Consider the following 20,119-nt stretch of genomic DNA (forward strand, 5'->3'; position numbering starts at 1 on the left):
TCCTACTGTTCTTCCATCTTCCTGCTGTTCTTCCATCCTCCTACTGTTCTTCCATCCTCCTGCTGTTCTTCCATCCTCCTGCTGTTCTTCCATCCTCCTGCTGTTCTTCCATCCTCCTGCTGTTCTTCCATCCTCCAACTGTTCTTCCATCCTCCTGCTGTTCTTCCATCCTCCTGCTGTTCTTCCACCCTCCTACTGTTCTTCCATCTTCCTGTTCTTCCATCCTCCTACTGTTCTTTCATCCTCCTGCTGTTCTTCCATCCTCCAACTGTTCTTCCATCCTCCTGCTGTTCTTCCATCCTTCTGCTGTTCTTCCACCCTCCTACTGTTCTTCCATCCTCCTGCTGTTCTTCCATCCTCCTGTGGTTCTTCCATCCTCCTACTGTTCTTCCATCCTCCTGCTGTTCTTCCATCCTCCTGCTGTTCTTCCATCCTCCTGTTGTTCTTCCATCCTCCTGCTGTTCTTCCATCCTCCTGCTGTTCTTCCATCCTCCTACTGTTCTTCCATCTTCCTGCTGTTCTTCCATCCTCCTACTGTTCTTCCATCCTCCTGCTGTTCTTCCATCCTCCTGCTGTTCTTCCATCCTCCAACTGTTCTTCCATCCTCCTGCTGTTCTTCCATCATCCTGTGGTTCTTCCATCCTCCAACTGTTCTTCCATCCTCCTACTGTTCTTCCATAATCCTGTGGTTCTTCCATCCTCCTACTGTTCTTCCATCCTCCTACTGTTCTTCCATCTTCCTGCTGTTCTTCCATCCTCCTACTGTTCTTCCATCCTCCTGCTGTTCTTCCATCATCCTGTGGTTCTTCCATCCTCCTACTGTTCTTCCATCCTTCTGTGGTTCTTCCATCCTCCTACTGTTCTTCCATCCTCCTACTGTTCTTCCATCTTCCTGCTGTTCTTCCATCCTCCTACTGTTCTTCCATCCTCCTGCTGTTCTTCCATCCTCCTGCTGTTCTTCCATCCTCCTGCTGTTCTTCCATCCTCCAACTGTTCTTCCATCCTCCTGCTGTTCTTCCATCCTCCTGCTGTTCTTCCACCCTCCTACTGTTCTTCCATCTTCCTGTTCTTCCATCCTCCTACTGTTCTTTCATCCTCCTGCTGTTCTTCCATCCTCCAACTGTTCTTCCATCCTCCTGCTGTTCTTCCATCCTCCTGCTGTTCTTCCACCCTCCTACTGTTCTTCCATCCTCCTGCTGTTCTTCCATCCTCCTGTGGTTCTTCAATCCTCCTACTGTTCTTCCATCCTCCTGCTGTTCCTCCCTCCTCCTGCTGTTCTTCCATCCTCCTGTTGTTCTTCCATCCTCCTGCTGTTCTTCCATCCTCCTGCTGTTCTTCCACCCTCCTACTGTTCTTCCATCTTCCTGCTGTTCTTCCATCCTCCTGCTGTTCTTCCATCCTCCTGCTGTTCTTCCATCCTCCAACTGTTCTTCCATCCTCCAACTGTTCTTCCATCCTCCTGCTGTTCTTCCATCCTCCTGCTGTTCTTCCATCCTCCTGCTGTTCTTCCATCCTCCAACTGTTCTTCCATCCTCCTACTGTTCTTCCATCCTCCTGCTGTTCTTCCATCCTCCTGCTGTTTTTCCATCCTCCAACTGTTCTTCCATCCTCCTGCTGTTCTTCCACCCTCCTACTGTTCTTCCATCTTCCTGCTGTTCTTCCATCCTCCTACTGTTCTTCCATCCTCCTGCTGTTCTTCCATCCTCCTGTGGTACTTCCATCCTCCTACTGTTCTTCCATCCTTCTGTGGTTCTTCCATCCTCCTACTGTTCTTCCATCCTCCTGCTGTTCTTCCATCCTCCTGCTGTTCTTCCACCCTCCTACTGTTCTTCCATCCTCCTACTGTTCTTCCATCCTCCTGCTGTTCTTCCACCCTCCTACTGTTCTTCCATCCTCCTGCTGTTCTTCCATCCTCCTGCTGTTCTTCCACCCTCCTACTGTTCTTCCATCCTCCTACTGTTCTTCCATCCTACTGTGGTTCTTTCATCCTCCTACTGTTCTTCCATCCTTCTGCTGTTCTTCCATCCTCCTACTGTTCTTCCATTCTCCTGTGGTTCTTCCATCCTCCTACTGTTCTTCTATCCTTCTGCTGCTCTTCCATCCTCCTACTGTTCTTTCATCTTCCTGCTGTTCTTCCATCCTCCTGCTGTTCTTCCACCCTCCTACTGTTCTTCCATTCTCCTGTGGTTCTTCCATCCTCCTACTGTTCTTCCATCCTTCTGCTGTTCTTCCATCCTCCTACTGTTCTTCCATCTTCCTGCTGTTCTTCCATCCTCCTGCTGTTCTTCCATCCTCCTACTGTTCTTCCATCCTCCTACTGTTCTTCCATCCTCCTACTGTTCTTCCATCCTCCTACTGTTCTTCCATCCTCCTGTGGTTCTTCCATCCTCCTACTGTTCTTTCATTCTTCTGCTGTTCTTCCATCCTCCTACTGTTCTTCCATCTTCCTGCTGTTCTTCCATCCTCCTACTGTTCTTCCATCCTCCTACTGTTCTTCCATCCTCCTGTGGTTCTTCCATCCTCCTACTGTTCTTTCATCCTCCTGCTGTTCTTCCATCCTCCAACTGTTCTTCCATCCTCCTGCTGTTCTTCCATCCTCCTGCTGTTCTTCCACCCTCCTACTGTTCTTCCATCCTCCTGCTGTTCTTCCATCCTCCTGTGGTTCTTCAATCCTCCTACTGTTCTTCCATCCTCCTGCTGTTCCTCCCTCCTCCTGCTGTTCTTCCATCCTCCTGTTGTTCTTCCATCCTCCTGCTGTTCTTCCATCCTCCTGCTGTTCTTCCACCCTCCTACTGTTCTTCCATCTTCCTGCTGTTCTTCCATCCTCCTGCTGTTCTTCCATCCTCCTGCTGTTCTTCCATCCTCCAACTGTTCTTCCATCCTCCAACTGTTCTTCCATCCTCCTGCTGTTCTTCTATCCTCCTGCTGTTCTTCCATCCTCCTACTGTTCTTCCATCCTCCTGTGGTTCTTCCATCCTCCTACTGTTCTTCCATCCTTCTGTGGTTCTTCCATCCTCCTACTGTTCTTCCATCCTCCTACTGTTCTTCCATCCTCCTGCTGTTCTTCCATCCTCCTGCTGTTTTTCCATCCTCCAACTGTTCTTCCATCCTCCTGCTGTTCTTCCACCCTCCTACTGTTCTTCCATCTTCCTGCTGTTCTTCCATCCTCCTACTGTTCTTCCATCCTCCTGCTGTTCTTCCATCCTCCTGTGGTACTTCCATCCTCCTACTGTTCTTCCATCCTTCTGTGGTTCTTCCATCCTCCTACTGTTCTTCCATCCTCCTGCTGTTCTTCCATCCTCCTGCTGTTCTTCCATCCTCCTGCTGTTCTTCCACCCTCCTACTGTTCTTCCATCCTCCTACTGTTCTTCCATCCTCCTGCTGTTCTTCCACCCTCCTACTGTTCTTCCATCCTCCTGCTGTTCTTCCATCCTCCTGCTGTTCTTCCACCCTCCTACTGTTCTTCCATCCTCCTACTGTTCTTCCATCCTACTGTGGTTCTTTCATCCTCCTACTGTTCTTCCATCCTTCTGCTGTTCTTCCATCCTCCTACTGTTCTTCCATTCTCCTGTGGTTCTTCCATCCTCCTACTGTTCTTCTATCCTTCTGCTGCTCTTCCATCCTCCTACTGTTCTTTCATCTTCCTGCTGTTCTTCCATCCTCCTGCTGTTCTTCCACCCTCCTACTGTTCTTCCATTCTCCTGTGGTTCTTCCATCCTCCTACTGTTCTTCCATCCTTCTGCTGTTCTTCCATCCTCCTACTGTTCTTCCATCTTCCTGCTGTTCTTCCATCCTCCTGCTGTTCTTCCATCCTCCTACTGTTCTTCCATCCTCCTACTGTTCTTCCATCCTCCTACTGTTCTTCCATCCTCCTACTGTTCTTCCATCCTCCTGTGGTTCTTCCATCCTCCTACTGTTCTTTCATTCTTCTGCTGTTCTTCCATCCTCCTACTGTTCTTCCATCTTCCTGCTGTTCTTCCATCCTCCTACTGTTCTTCCATCCTCCTACTGTTCTTCCATCCTCCTGTGGTTCTTCCATCCTCCTACTGTTCTTCCATCCTTCTGCTGTTCTTCCATCCTCCTACTGTTCTTCCATCTTCCTGCTGTTCTTCCATCCTCCTACTGTTCTTCCATCCTCCTGTGGTTCTTCCATCCTCCTACTGTTCTTCCATCCTTCTGCTGTTCTTCCATCCTCCTACTGTTCATCCATCTTCCTGCTGTTCTTCCATCCTCCTGCTGTTCTTCCACCCTCCTACTGTTTTTCCTTAATCCTGTGGTTCTTCCATCCTCCTACTGTTCTTCCATCCTCCTGCTGTTCTTCCATCCTCCTGCTGTTCTTCCACCCTCCTACTGTTCTTCCATCCTCCTGTGGTTCTTCCATCCTCCTACTGTTCTTCCATTCTTCTGCTGTTCTTCAATCCTCCTACTGTTCTTCCATCTTCCTGCTGTTCTTCCATCCTCCTGTGGTTCTTCCATTCTCCTACTGTTCTTCCATCCTCCTGCTGTTCTTCCATCCTTCTGCTGTTCTTCCACCCTCCTACTGTTCTTCCATCCTCCTGCTGTTCTTCCATTCTCCTGCTGTTTTTCCATCCTTCTGCTGTTCTTCCATCCTCCTGTTGTTCTTCCATCCTCCTGCTGTTCTTCCATCCTCCTGCTGTTCTTCCATCCTCCTACTGTTCTTCCATCCTCCTACTGTTCTTCCATCCTCCTACTGCTCTTCCATTCTCCTGCTGTTCTTCCATCCTTCTGCTGTTCTTCCATCCTCCTGTTGTTCTTCCATCCTCCTGTTGTTCTTCCATCCTCCTGCTGTTCTTCCATCGTCCTGGTGTTCTTCCACCCTCCTACTGTCCTTCCATCCTCTTACTGTTCCTCCATCCTCCTACTGTTCTTCCATCTTCCTACTGTTCTTCCATCCTCCTGTTGTTCTTCCATCCTCCTGCTCTTCTTCCACCCCCCAACTGTTCTTCCATCCTCCTACTGTTCTTCCATTCTCCTGCTGTTTTTCCATCCTTCTGCTGTTCTTCCATCCTCCTGTTGTTGTTCCATCCTCCTGTTGTTCTTCCATCCTCCTGCTGGTCTTCCATCCTCCTGCTGTTCTTTCATCCTCCTACTGTTCTTCCATCCTCCTACTGTTCTTCCATCCTCCTACTGTTCTTCCACCCTCCTACTGCTCTTCCATTCTCCTGCTGTTTTTCCATCCTTCTGCTGTTCTTCCATCCTCCTACTGCTCTTCCATTCTCCTGCTGTTTTTCATCCTTCTGCTGTTCTTCAATCCTCCTACTGTTCTTCCATCCTCTTACTGTTCCTCCATCCTCCTACTGTTCTTCCATCTTCCTACTGTTCTTCCATCCCCCTGCCGTTCTTCCATCCTCCTGCCGTTCTTCCATCCTCCTGCCATTCTTCCATTCTCCAGTCATTCTTCCATCCTCCTCTCATTATTCTATCCTACTGCCATTCTTAAATCCTCCTGTTTTCTTGCCATCCTCCTGTCTTCTTTCCATCCTCCTGCCGTACTTCTATCCTTGTGTCTTCCTGACATCCTCCTGTCTTCTTTCTATCCTGTCGTTTTTTCATCCTCCTGCTGTTATTCTATCCTCCTGTCTTCCTTCTATCCTCCTGCCGTTCTTTTATCCTCCTGTTTTGCTGCCATCCTCCTGTTTTGCTGCCATCCTCCTGTCTTCTTTCTATCCTCCTGCAGTTCTTCCATCCTTCTGCCTTCCTGCTATCCTCCTGTCTTCCTTCTATCCTCCTGTCTTCTTTCTATCCTCCAGTCGTACTTCCATCCTCCAGCCGTTCTTCCATCCTTCTATTCTACTGTCTTCCTGCCATCCTACTGTCTTCCTTCTATCCTCTTGTCGTTCTTCCATCCTCCTGCCATCCTTCCATCCTCCTGTCTTCCTTCTAACCTCCTGTCTTCTTTCAAGCCTCCTGGTATTATTCCATCCTCCTGCCATCCTCCTGTCTTCCTTCTATCCTCCTGTCATTCTTCCACCTCCTGCCATCCTAGCCTCCTGTCTTCCTTCTATCTTCCTGTCTTCTTTCTAGCCTCCTGTCATTCTTCCATCCTCCTGCCTTCCTCCTGTCTTCCTGCCTTCCTCCTGTCTTCCTGCCATCCTCCTGTCTTCCTTCTATCCTCCAGTCGTTCTTCCTTCCTCCTGCCTTCCTTCTATCCTCCTGCCGTCCTTCTATCCTCCTGCCGTCCTTCTATCTTCCTGTCTTCCTTCTATCCTCCTGTCTTCCTGCCATCCTCCTGTCTTCCTTCTATCCTCCTGCCGTCCTTCTATCCTCCTGCCGTCCTTCTATCTTCCTGTCTTCCTTCTATCCTCCTGTCTTCCTGCCATCCTCCTGTCTTCATTCTATCCTCCTGTCTTCCTGCTATCCTCCTGTCTTCCTGCTATCCTCCTGCCGTCCTTCTATCCTCCTGCCGTCCTTCTATCCTCCTGCCGTCCTTCTATCCTCCTGCCTTCCATCTTCCTGTCTTCCTTCTATCCTCCTGTCTTCCTGCCATCCTCCTGTCTTCCTTCTATCCTCCTGTCTTCCTTCTATCTTCCTGTCTTCCTTCTATCCTCCTGACGTTCTTCTGTCCTCAGGCAGAGAGTATTGGTCTGCACTCGAGGATAGTTGGAGGTGCTGATTTGTCAGATGCTGTACCAACAAAGAAAAAACAACAACACCCTCTCAATGGTGAAAGGTTGCAATATATTGTACAACACAGCCATTCTGTTTTACTTTGCTCATTATTTAGCAATGTTATGACACACTCCATTTGTATTCTTGCACAATAAGAATAAAAACATTGCACCTTTCACCATTGAGAATGTGGTGGTTTCCGTTTTTTTTCTTGTCATCCTCCTTCCTTTCTCCTTCTGTTTGTCTACCTTTCTCGTGGTGCTCTCCTGACTTCCTTCTGCCTCCCTTCTACCTTCGTCCTGCTGTCCTTCTGCCTTTCTCCTGCTTCCCTTCTACATTTCTCCTGCCTCTCTTCTGCACTCCTCCTGATGCTGTCCTGACGACCTTCTGCCATTCTACTGCTTTTCTCCTATTCGGCGTTTTTCCGCCTCACTTCTGCCTTCCTCCTGCCTTTCGCCTGCCTTCCTTCTACTGTTCTGCATTTCACCTGCCTCCCTTCTGCCTTTCACCTGCCTCCCTTCTGCCGTCCTTCTGCCTTTTGCCTCAATTTTTCCTGCTGCTCTCATGTCTTTCTCCTCCTGCCTTTCTCCTGCTGCTCTGCTTCTCTCCTGCCTCCCTTCTGCCATTCTCCTGCTGCTCTGCTTCTCTCCTGCCTTCCTCCTGCTGTTCTCCTGCTTTTCACTTGCTTCCATCTGCTCTTCTGCTGTCCTCCTGCCTTTCTCCTGCTATTCTGCTTTTCTCCTGTCTTCTTTCTGCCTTCCTTGTGCCACCCTTCCTTTCTCCTGCTGCTCTCTTGCATTTCTACAAACTACTCTCTTCTAACTTCCTACCTGGCTTCCGATATACAGGCCAAACTGCTAAAGCGCCCTAACTAAAGAAGCCAGCTCTACACCCTAACACAGTTGGACATCGGTGTCATGCTCACAGTTCTGTAGAGCTTAGGAGAAAGTCTAGTAGCTGTGCTTGTTCCTGATGTAGTGGAGCCGAGTTTATTGTGTTGAGCTATTCCCAGGTTAATGGATCCGTCTTTTTTTTGGGTCTGGGGAAGTCTCGATCTCACTTTCAATGTTGAGGTATTACTGGTACCACAGCATTGTTTCCTCTCTCGGGTTGCAGGTGGAGAACAACCTCAGCTGTGCAATGCGACTCTTCATTCTGACACGGTTCTGTTGATCGATCCTACAATATCTTCTCCCTTGAAGCCGTTAGTTCATTTTCCAGTCTCTCGTTGTCAGTACACACTTATTGTCCTGTCTGTCTCTCACAGGCACGAGGTTCCCTCTCCACCTCCAGAATAGACACTTCCTGCTTCTTGTTCAAACTAACACACAGCAAGCTGCAGGAGAGAAAGGACTAGTAGTAGAAGTGCACACAAATCATCAGAGGGGAGCTTTGTCTCTCAAAGTCACAGTGTAATTCAGTTCTTGGCAGGGGCTGGCCCCCTACACCTTCTTCCTGCCTGCTTGTCGCCTGCCTTCCTTCTACCTAGCTCTTTCCTGTCTTCTCTTTGGGTCTTTGTGGTTTGTACATCATCAGGATCACATTTAGCTCTTCTACCATTATTCTGCACTTTGTATTGTTATAATAGATTAGTGACCATTATTCTGTCGTCAATCATCCAATGACTTTTGCATTTTAGCTGTGGGTAAGGTCCTGCGGAGGGCACTGCAGCGATTCGGAGAAGATTGGATTTTCCTGTTTTTACTGGGGATCAGTATGGCAACAATCAGCTTTGGATTGGATGTGACTATTGGCAAATTACAACGAGGTGGGTAACACTGCACCCGATGTTCAGAGCCACAACCATGACCATAACATGACCCGACTATCGGGCAAGAGCAATACTGACTCATCTGGACTGGTTGTCAGTCAGGACCCCCCACCACTAGTCATACAGTGCCCGATACTCTGGAGTCTTGTATCTCCTGTCCCTCGTTGTACGTTCTGTGCCCAATAAATGCTCTGCCCACCATGCCATAGAGACCCCCATGACAATGATATGCATGCTGAAGCAAGTCCCCATACTGGCCCTGAAGAGGCTGTGTTCTCTGTCCAGCCATTAGATTAATGTGTACTGATCGGTTGGGGTCTCCAGTGTCCCCCATCAATAAATGTCACAGGAAATGAGGATCCCACTCTCTTAGCGTGGAGACATAGCACGAATAGAAGTGTCCGGGGGCTGCTTATCTCCTCAATGAAAGTGTTTATGGAGAGGCCGTTTTATGGCTGCCGTTCTGAAGTGGCCACTAGATATTCGGACCTTCTACCAGATATTTATATATAGGTCACAATGTAACGTGAGAGATATTACAGCCCCCTGGACCTAACATGGACCCTTATATCTCCGCAGTCAACCTGTGGGTGTATGATGCCCTCGACCAGTACAGATACCTACAGTACTTCTCCTGGGTGCTGTACCACATTCTCCTCATGGCTGTATCTGCCGGAGTTGCCAAATATATTGCTCCACAAGCTGCAGGTAAGTGGTCACATCTAAGAAAACATGAAGCCATAACTCCCAGATGCAGTTAGTCAGTCCTGAATTTGGAGAGGTATCCCGCTGTCCCGGGAGGTCGAGGGTATGTCTTGGCTTTAACTGTATCTGTACCAGGCAGGATGATGGAGCAGGAAGCTGACAATTCTCTGCTCCACTAATTAGATACTGCAGGACCTGCTGGGATCTCCAGGTCATGTGACAGTCTAACTTAATGTGACTGGGTAGCAAAGAGAAGCTCCGTTACTGAGGAACAGGAAAATGGGATTATTGTGTGAGGGCCACCATGGGGGGGACTGTGGGGGCATCTGTTGTGAATTCTATTCTTGGGCTCCCTCCGGTGGTTATGAGTGGTAGTGCTGCTGTCTTTGGATCGCAGCATTTATCAGGTGTGTTCACTTTTTGCAATTTGGACTGAGCTATTTAGTCCTGCTTGATCCTTTAGTCAGTGCCAGTTGTCCATTGTTTTTGGAGGATTCACATCCATACCTGGTCTCTCCTGTTTTGCTGTTCATTTCAACAAGATAAGTTCTGGCTTTGTTTTTGCTGTCCTCCTGCTGTGGACCTTATAGTTCAGTGCATTTTCATGTTTTGTCTTGTCCAGCTTTGTCTGTGAAGGATTTTTTTTGCAGCCAAGCTGTATTTCTGGAGATGCAGATATACCCTCCATGTCTTTAGTCAGATGTGGAGATTTGTATTTTCTGTGGTGGATATTCTCTAGTGTTTTAATACTGATCGCATAGTACTCTGTCCTATTCTTTCTTTTTAGCTAGAACGACCTCCTTTGCTATATTCTGATTTCAGTCTGCGTTTGTCATTTCCCTCTCCTCTCACAGTCAATATTTGTGGGGGGCTGTCTATCCTTTGGGGATTTTCTCTGAGGCAAGATAGTTTTCCCGTTTCTATCTTTAGGGGAAGTTAGTTCTTAGGCTGTGTCGAGGGGTCTAGGGAGTGTTAGGTACATCCCACGGCTACTTCTAGTTGCGGTGCTAAGTTCAGGGTCTGCGGTCAGTACAGGTACCACCTTCTCCAGAGTACGTCTCATGCTGCTCCCAGGCCACCAGATCATAACAGGCATCATACTGTGTGGGGGGCATTATGCTTTTTTGGGGGTATTATACTGTGTTTTGGGAATTTTTCTGTGTTTAGAGGGCTGTGCGGGTTTCTAGCATGTGGGGGCATAGTACCATGTGCAGCAGGTGTTATGGAGACTGTGAGGGACCTCAATAGGCATCATACTGTCTGTGTTGGGCATGGTGGGGCCATGATGGCAGTATTGTATCATGTCGGACACTTAAGCACTTCTGGTGTCACAGTACTTGTGCCACTGTCTAACTTTCAGGGTGGGGAGGCGTGATGAAGTGCCTCCCCATGTTGGGTCACACAGTGGCAGCCATACAATAAATCTTGGCCGTCTTGTTGTGCAGGATCTGGAATCCCGGAAATTAAGGTCACCTTGCGTGGAGTTGTCCTTGCAGAATTCTTTACTTTTCGAACATTTATTGCCAAGTTGATTGGAGTCACGTGCACACTGGCTGCTGGCAGCACCATATTTCTAGGCAAAGTGGTATGTGCGGCAATAAATGCTGAGTCTGGGCAGGGATGGTGGAGATGTGCAGACATGACAGCACTTTGTGTCCATCTCTCCGCAGGGCCCCTTCGTGCACATGGCCACTATACTCGCCACCCTTCTAGGAAGACTGATGGTCAAACTTGTCGGAGCCAAAGAGGTGAGGATTCCTGCGTGATCACGTCCTGTTGTGTGTGGTGGTGTATTACAGCCGGGGGTACGGAGTCAGAGCAGACATGGCCGCTTCCTTTCTGCAATCGCTATTCCCAAACTTTTCAGCGGCGGAGGTCTCCATGGTCACAATGATGAGAGCTGACACGCATCATCTCTTGGTACTTTTTGGGTTCATGGACTCTTATAATCTGATTAATTTTTGCTTCAGAACCCAAGTCGTAAGTACGAGCTGCTGATTGCCGGGGCTGCGGTGGGAGTCTCGTGCTGCTTCGTGGCTCCTGTAGGAGGTCAGTGGCTATAATAACAATGACGTCTGAAGTTTCATGTCTGTGTCTTGGCGGTGGGGTCCAGATGCCGGTCCGCCCCTGTGTATATGAGCAGCTTGAGTAGAGACCCGATGATCTGTACACGGTCGTGTTAACGTCTCTTCTCCAGGTGTGCTCTTCAGCATAGAGACAACAGCGACACATTTTGCAGTGCGGAATTACTGGCGCGGCTTTTTTGCGGCAACCTGTGCAGCTCTGATGTTCCGGCTCTTGGCAGTGACTAATAGCGAGAACGGTGAGTTCTGCAGATCGGCAGACTGGGGGTCTACTAGATAAACACTGGTGATAATGACATTCTTCTTTCCCACCTCTCCCTGTAGAGACGGTCGCCATCCTCTTTAGTACCAATTGGCGGGTTGAGTTTCCCTTCGATCTCCCAGAGTATTTGTCTTATGCTATCCTTGGGTGAGTATATGTAGGGGCACATCCACTGTTGGGGGCTGGGTGGGACATGTTCTCCTCTGTGAAGCGGGATGGTGGATTTGGTGGACATGCCGCCCTCCTGATCATCATTACAGCAATGTGGCGCTTTAGTGGAGCCTTGATGACTGCTGAATCCAGCTGTCTGTTTAACAGCACTAAATAATGTCCAATAACGGAAAATAACCAAAAAGGGACCAGAAATCCTCAGTTATTGAGTCACCAGGGACCGGGCAGCCTGAAACGTACTACAAATCTCAGCCACATCGCCATCTGTCTGTGCAGTGCGAGCATCCTATGCTCGATGAACAGTACCCTCACCTTGTGTTGCTTTTGTTGCAGGGTGGTCTGCGGTTGTGTCTGCTGCGTCTACCTGTATATCCACCGCGTCACACTGGTTTTCATCAATACTAATGAACGGATAGGAAAGTTGCTTAGGAACAAGTAAGTGTCGCTCTATCCACCACCAACGAATCCACCGCAGGAGATGAAGAACTTGGGCAGTCAAGTCTTTATTCCATCCAACAGCCATCTAAGCTCCATGGGGGGCTTTAGATTGCTGGTGGGTTGTGATGAGCAAACTTGTTCAGGAAACGATCACCAAACATAAATTCGGCATGAATATGGCACATTCTGAAACCCGAGCAAAATTTTAAAAAATCAGGAAAAATCGGTAACAATCGGTAGAAAAAAGTGTGCGGAAAATATTTACGTTGCCTCAATATTATTTTTAGCACTTTAGCAACGGTAATGGTGGTGTATCGTGAGTGTTTGGCACATGTTTGATAAGGGGATTTGCAGAGCTCAGAGGCGCTGCGTTCTTGTAAACAGTTATTTTTTCCTCCCCTAACTTTGTGTGTGCACATTGCGGCTAGCCAATCAGGGCGCAGGAAACACCCACAATATCCTGACACAACGGGTTGTCATTGGCTGCTGAAATCACATGTCCCTCTCCATATAAAGAGCGGACATCTTGTTTTAGCGCCATCTTGACACTGTAACAGTGTGCTGCTCCTGATGCTGCCACTGTTAGCAGCAACAGTTTAGGTAGTTAGGCGGTTGTATTTCAGTCAGATAGTGTAGCTAGATAGTGTCTAGTGTGGCTGTAAAATTTACCTTCCAGCATTTTTTGGGGGCCATTACTGAGGTCCACAGACAAATCCGGCAGGGCACATGTCCTACAAGTGTGTTGTGCACTGCTTCTATTGTGCTCTATGCACAAGCATAGCGCTCTAAACAATATTTTTTCACTAGCTAAATGTGAAACAGCCTGCTGTATCCCACCTTGTAATTTAATGATGTGGTGATATGAAACTGTCTGCAGACCTAAAGCGCATTAAAAAGAAAGTATAATTATTCAGTTGCAAAAAGTTAGTCATTTTGTTGGGTTGAAATTAAGCTGTAGAGGCCTGATCCGGAGGCCACAAAAAATTCTTATGTTCCTATTGTCATACAGTAGGGGACCTGACTTTAAAATAGTTTGCAGTATCTAGTGTGTTATAGTGGCCTGATCCAGAGGCCACAAAAATTCTTCTGTTCCTAACTTCATACAGTAGGGGACATCTGACTTTCAAATTGTTTGTAGCATATCTTCTTTGTCATACAGGCCTCATCCACACTCAAACAATTTTTTTTTCTGTGGCTAACACAATACAGCACGCCATATTTCAACTTGGAATTTACTGCCGCTGATATTCAGCTGTTTGCAGAGGTCGTGCAGAGTTTAAAATCTAATTTTTTGTTGATATTACTGTGCTCCTACCACATTATCTGAGCAACATAACTGGAAAAAAGTGAGGCCGTGGTGGAATGAGAATTAGGCTTGGTGTTCAAGCTGTACGTGGGGTAGGTGTTAATGTTTGTGAAAGTACTAGTGAAGCAGCGTCACATCCTATGCAAAGACAACTGACAACTTCTGTTATTGGACATGCTGCACCACAATCTTTCTTTGGAAGAAGCACAGCGGTATACCTTGTTGATGAGGCCCAGAAAGAGCATGTGCTCCAGTGGATGGCAAGCGCAGCTTCAAGTGACCTCTCCTCCTCTTCCACCACCTCAGTACAATCCACAGAGGTGGCATACAAATTCCCCTTGCTTCGCCCTACATCCCAACTCTCCAACTGTACAACTGGCTGTATGGAACCATACATGGGTGAGTCTGATGAGACTCTCGCAGACTGTACTGTGCTGTCAGGGCAAGAAGAGAAGGTTGACTCCAAGGGTGACAAATATGATAACACAGAGGATGATGATGATGATGAGGTGTTAGATCCCAGTTGGTGTGAACCTAGAGACACACAGCTGAGTAGGTCATCTGAGGAGGAAGACAAGGAGGTTACATTGCGTCGTAAGTCACAGACACGTAGTGATGCAGCCAGGATGAGCAATGCATCCTCAGCCACAACTATGGCTGTGACCAACAGTGTTCGTGGGTCTGCAGCTCGCAGGGGTGGCAAGGGTTGCCTAACCTGGGCCTTTTTTGGCACTGCAAAGTTGTGGACAGGTCTCCAGGCTGAGTTTGGTCAATGGCTGTCTCAACTGAACCTGCATCCAGGGAAGGCCATCTCTGATAACAGTGCGAACCTGGTGGTGGCGCTACGGTGAGGCAAGCTCACACATGTGCCTTGCATGGCTCATGTCCTCAAACTGGTGATAAAGCATTTTCACTATCCTGGCCTGGGTGAGCTGCTGCAGAAAGCAGGGAAGCTGTGTGCTCATTTCCACCGTTTGCACCCCTCTGCTCATCAACTTGCATCGATACAGAGGTCTTTGTCCATGCCAGTTAGCAGGTTGATATGCGATGTGACGACATGGTGGAATTCCGCTCTGCACAAGTTGCAGTGACTGTGGCAGCAGCAACGAGCCCTGTCGCAGCATGTCATATCGTTTAGCCTGGGCCAACGCAGTACGGAGGTGGTGCATATCACATTTACAGAGTGGGCACAGATTAAAGACCTCTGCACCCGTCTGCACAGTTCTGAAATGGCTACTAAGATGGTTAGCGCTGACGACGCCATCATCAGCATAGCAATTCCTGTCATCTATATGCCGGAGCAGACTTTGAATAGCCTGTGGGAGGAAATGGTGGTCCCAGAAGAAGAGGAGGAAGCAGAGGAGGATGCAGAAGGGATAAAATTGTCTCTAAGTTCAAGACTGTCATCACACTGGCGGGTGGATTACTGCGATCAAGAGGGGCTGGTGATAACAGACAAACTTATCGAAGGTGCAAGATCCGAGGAACAAATGGAGGAGGAAGAGGTGATGGGCGAGCAACTGCCAGATGAAGAGGATAATCCTCCCCTCTCTGTTGTTCGTGGTTGGCAGGAGGGGACGGAGGAAACAAGCCTCATTGTTACCCAGCCACCAACACAGCATGGGCTCGGACCTCATGGTAGAGCCCGACATATGAGTGCCTTCTTACCGCATTATCTGCAATATGATCCCCGTATAGCTATGAATAGCAATAATGCTGACTACTGGGTTGCCACTCTGTTGGATCCACGTTATAAAACCAAATTTTGCCAGATGCTTCCCAGCGTTCTCTCAGAAATAGTGATGAGCGAATATACTCGTTGCTCGGGTGGTCTCCGAGTATTTGTAAGTGCTCGGAGATTTAGTTTTCATTGCGGCAGCTGAATGATTTACAGCTGCTAGACAGCTTGAATACATGTGGGGATTCCCTAGCAACCAGGCAACCCCCACATGTAGTCAGGCTGGCTAGCAGCTGTAAATCATGCAGCTGTGTCAACAAAAACAAATGCTGGGAGACCACCCGAGCGTGCTCGGAAAAACCCGAGCAACGAGCATAATCGCTCATCACTACTCAGAACGTGTCTAAAGCTCTGCTGGTGGTGTCCTGATGGATAAGCGCAGCCGGCTGTCCCCTAAAAGTATAGACCGCCCAGCTTTCATCAAGATGAACAAGTCATGGATCTCCAAGGACGTCTGCACCCAAATCACAGACTGTACAGACTACGCGATGTTGTAGTTTTAGTGTGATGCATTAATGTCAAGTATCTGCACTCTGTGATGTCTTTAGTATTGCTTCTGTGTCTGTTCTGGCTGCTGTGGTGATGATGATATTGACACAAATTTGTGGAAATGTGAACAGTCATGGTTGATCTACATCTGCTGGGTTAACTGTAGTGGAAGACGTCTTGTTCCCAATTATACTATTTCTATTCTCATGAGTTATTCCACTACAATGGTGTCAGGCCTTCATTTGTTTAAATGTTAACCCTCCTGGTTGGGTGTCCATCTGCTGGATTGTGTGTAGTGGAAGACCTGATAATCCCTATTATACTATTTCTACTGTTGTGAAAGTGATGCCACTTTGATGGTGTCTGCCAGTAATTTTTGGAAATGTGAACACTCCTTGTTGGGTCTCCTTCATGCGTGTTGCCTGTAGCAGTAGGCCTCCGAGACTGTCAGGCCTCCACTTCCTTGGACTCAACTACCCATGTTACTATCGTTAAATTTTTCTGACAATTGTAGTCTGCAAAACTGATATTTGTGCCACCTGAGTGTGGCTCAGCATGAAAGCAGGTAGAGATGCTGCATGTGGTATCAGGGCTCCCAGCACAGGAGGTCTACACCAATCCCTCAACCACCTCGTCTTACTATGACATTCATTGGAAAGCTGTAAATGCTGCCCCAGACCCCGATATCTCATGCCTGGCTGATTGCTCAGTTCCATGCTGCAATCTGTACTGTGGGTGAACCGAGGACACTTTCCTGGTGTCTGTGCCTCATTGGATGTGTTTTGGCGGCATTTGGGGCCGTTATGAGGTGTTGTGCATGCGTTTGTTTTTGCCTCCCATTGACATGAATGGCATCCAGGTTGAAAACTGTTTCTCCCCCAGACACGGATTATGGCTTGCGACAGAAAGACAGACATGCATGGTATATTGTTGTTTTTTAATTTTAGTTTTCTTACAGGAGAACGAGGGCTTCTGTGAAATTAGATGAGGTGGTAAGTATGGTTTAATTAAGATTATTAAAGGAGTCCGTGTATTTATTTCACTTAAGAGACTTTATTCTGGCTGTGTCTTTATTTACTATACAACTATATGATTAGTAATGGATGGGTGTCTTATAGACGCCTATCCATTACTAAGCCATGGGCTTGATGTCACCTGACAATACAGAGATGACATCAACCCCACAAATATTAACCCCACTTGCCACCGCTACTGGGAAGATCCGGGCAAAGCGCCAAAATTGGCGCATCTAATGTGCCTTTTCTGGGCAGCTGCGGGCTGCTATTTTTAGGCTGGGGGGCCAATATCCATGGCCCCTTATCAACCTCAGAATACCAGCCCCCAGCTGTGAGCTTTCGCAAGGCTGGTTGTCAAAAATTGGGGGACCCCATGCCATTTTTTAAATTATTTAAGTAATTAAAAAATACGGCGTAGGGACCCCTCTATTCTTGATAAGCAACATTGCTGAAGCTGACCCCGCACCGCGTTTTTTTTTTTTCAATTTAATTTATTTACAGCGCAGAAGCAGCTGATGTGTATGACCACGTAAAGATCAGACCGGACAAGGACTTGAAAGATGACAATTTCGAGTCATTGGGGAAGTATTGGACTTATTTTAGTAGTTTGTTCATCAGATGTGGCAGAAGGTTCTCCGCAGTCTGTACATTGTGGGTCTCAATCTATATCTTTAGTCATGATCATGAGGTGTAACATGTGCTGGGTCTTCCACATGGTCGAGAAGAAGAAATAGAACTTTCCCTGGCCTACATCTTCCTCCACCACTATCAGACTGGAGTAATATAACCGTTTCTCCCTTTGTGTTGCAGTAAGATCGTCTATGCCGTGTTTGTTTCCTTGGTGTTGGCCAGCATCACCTTCCCGCATGGATTTGGCCAGTACTTGGGTGGGACACGGGTGAGTGTAACGGGTGACTCCACATAACATGTGAGCGATGCCTGGCCACCTGCTAAATTTTGCTTCCTCTATACAGCTGACCATGAAAGAACATCTGGAGACCTTCTTCAACAATATCACCTGGGGCGTGGAGGAAAAGTCCCTGCTCCTGAATGAGTCCCGTCAGCCTCCCAACCCCACCTATGATGAAAGCTGGCTACAGTGGACGCACCCGCAGATGTCCTCGATAGAGATACTTGCCATCTTTGTCGTTCTTAAAGTAAGTAGAGCTTGGCTGATAAATATCCATCCTGCTCTGAGTTCTGCGAGAAGAAAAACTGATTACAGATCTTATCCTATGAGTCCAGACAATTACCAGCAATGATCTGCCTGATTCTGAGCTCTGGTCATTGGGACGATCCTGAGAGCTGGGTATTCTGTATTATTATTTATTATTATAGCGCCATGTATTCCATGGCGCTTTACATGTGAGGAGGGGTATACATAATAAAAAGAAGTACAATAATCTTGAACAATACAAGTCATAACTGGTACAGGAGAAGAGAGGACCCTGCCCGCGAGGGCTCACAATCTACAAGGGATGGGTGAGGATACAGTAGGTGAGGATAGAGCTGGTCATGCAGCGGTTTGGTCGATCGGTGGTTACTGCAGGTTGTAGGCTTGTCGGAAGAGTTGGGTCTTCGGGTTCTTTTTGAAGGTTTCGATGGTAGGTGAGAGTCTGATGTGTTGTGGTAGAGTTCCAGAGTAGGGGTGGGTGATGCGCGAAAGAAATCTTGTATGCTATTGTGGGAAGAGGAGATAAGAGGGGAGTAGAAAAGGAGATTTTGTGAGGATCAGAGGTTGCGTGCAGGAAAGTACCGGGAGACGAGGACACAGATGTATGGAGGAGACAGGTTGTAGGCTTGTTGGAAGAGGTGGGTCTTCAGGTTCTTTTTGAAGATTTCGATGGTAGGTGAGAGTCTGATATGTTGTGGTAGAGAGTTCCAGAGTAGGGGTGATACGCAAGAGTATATATCTGTATATATTATATGTGTGATAAATCTGGGTATTCGGTATATATTATGTGTGTGATAAATCTGGGTATTCGGTATATATTATGTGTGTGATATATCTGGGTATTCGGTATATATGATGTGCGTGATATATCACATATTAAGTGTGTGATATTTGTGCGTATGGTGTATGTATTATGAGTGTGATATATCGGGGTATTTTGTATAAATTATGTGTGTGATGTATCTCGGTATTCTGTATATCATGTGTGTATTATATCAGGGTATTCTGTATATATCATGTGTGATATATCGGGGTATTCGGAATATATTACCTGTGTGATATATCTGGGTATTCTGTATATATTATGTGTGTGATAAATCTGGGTATTCTGTATATATTATGTGTGTGATAAATCTGGGTATTCTGTATATATTATGTGTGTGATATATCTGGGTATTCGGTATATATTGTGTGTGTGTAATACATCTGGGTATTCGGTATATATTATTTGAGTAATAAATCTGGGTATTCTTTAAATATTATCTGTGTGATATATCTGGGTATTCTGTATATATTATGTGTGTGATATATCTAGGTATTTTGTATATATTATGTGTGTGATATATCTGGATATTCTGCATATATTATGTGTGTGATATATCTGGTTATTCTGCATATATTATGTGTGTGATATATTGGGGTATTTGGTATATATCATGTGTGATATATCGGACATTCTGTATAAATTATGTGTGTGATATATTGGGGTGTTCTGTAAATATTATGTATGTGATATATCAGGGTAATCTGTATATATTATGTGTGTGATATATCGGGGTATTCTGAATATATTATGAGTGTGATAGATCTGGGTTTTCGTATATATAATGTGTGTGATATGTATGGGTATTCTGTATATATTATGTGTGTGATATATCATTATTATTGATTATTATAGCGCCATTTATTCCATGGCGCTTTACATGTGAGGAGGGGTATTGCCACGCCGTTAACGGCGATAAAGGGGCAGGACGGCGTACTGGGACCCGCACCTGTCCCTGCCATTATAATGGGGCCCTGGCCTTCCCTTATCTCAGGGGTACCTATGATGGTTAGGAGGCCTGAGCCACCAGCGTATCCCTGTCTCCTGTGCAGGTCCTGTCAGTGGCCCCCTCTCCCCCCAAGGGAGGTGCACTGCACCAGTGTATAAATACAACAATAAACAGAGTATACATACAAGGTAACTAAAAGTCTCAAACTCACCAAATGCTCACACAACCACAGAGGAAACACAGAGAAGGGAAGAGAAGGAAAAAACTTAGGAAGGAAAACAGGTTTAACATACAACCAAAACAGCAGACACCAATCTCTGTAAATAAAACTCCAAACTCCAAATCCCACACTCCTTCAACCTCCAAGCCAGGCAGCAGAACTGATCACTGACAATAGCTGTAGTCAGGGCTGGGTCTATATAGAGGATGAGATTGCAAAATCCACTTCAGCAGAGAGACCCAGCTCTCAGCAACTCAGCAATAAGGTTAAATCCTGCACTGCTAGCTCAAAGCAGCCAGTTCAGAATACAGGAGAAGAGCTTCTGTTCACTGTGTGTGAACGA

At 47.0% G+C, this 20,119-nt stretch overlaps 1 protein-coding gene across 1 annotated transcript in view; it reads left to right on the top strand.

Moving 5' to 3' along the window:
- LOC138677427 (chloride channel protein ClC-Kb-like) overlaps window positions 1–20,119 on the top strand; it is a 47,936-nt gene that overhangs the window by 15,553 nt on the left and 12,264 nt on the right. Inside the window, exons 2-11 of the mRNA XM_069767541.1 lie at window positions 8,270–8,398; window positions 8,981–9,109; window positions 10,552–10,691; window positions 10,777–10,854; window positions 11,077–11,155; window positions 11,304–11,429; window positions 11,515–11,599; window positions 11,957–12,058; window positions 17,421–17,508; window positions 17,585–17,767. Of these exons, the coding sequence (XP_069623642.1) occupies window positions 8,270–8,398; window positions 8,981–9,109; window positions 10,552–10,691; window positions 10,777–10,854; window positions 11,077–11,155; window positions 11,304–11,429; window positions 11,515–11,599; window positions 11,957–12,058; window positions 17,421–17,508; window positions 17,585–17,767 (1,139 nt within the window). The remainder of the gene's footprint in view (window positions 1–8,269; window positions 8,399–8,980; window positions 9,110–10,551; window positions 10,692–10,776; window positions 10,855–11,076; window positions 11,156–11,303; window positions 11,430–11,514; window positions 11,600–11,956; window positions 12,059–17,420; window positions 17,509–17,584; window positions 17,768–20,119) is intronic.

The sequence above is a fragment of the Ranitomeya imitator genome, chromosome 4 (genome assembly GCF_032444005.1).
Source record: "Ranitomeya imitator isolate aRanImi1 chromosome 4, aRanImi1.pri, whole genome shotgun sequence".
Classification (NCBI taxonomy): Eukaryota; Metazoa; Chordata; class Amphibia; order Anura; family Dendrobatidae; genus Ranitomeya; species Ranitomeya imitator.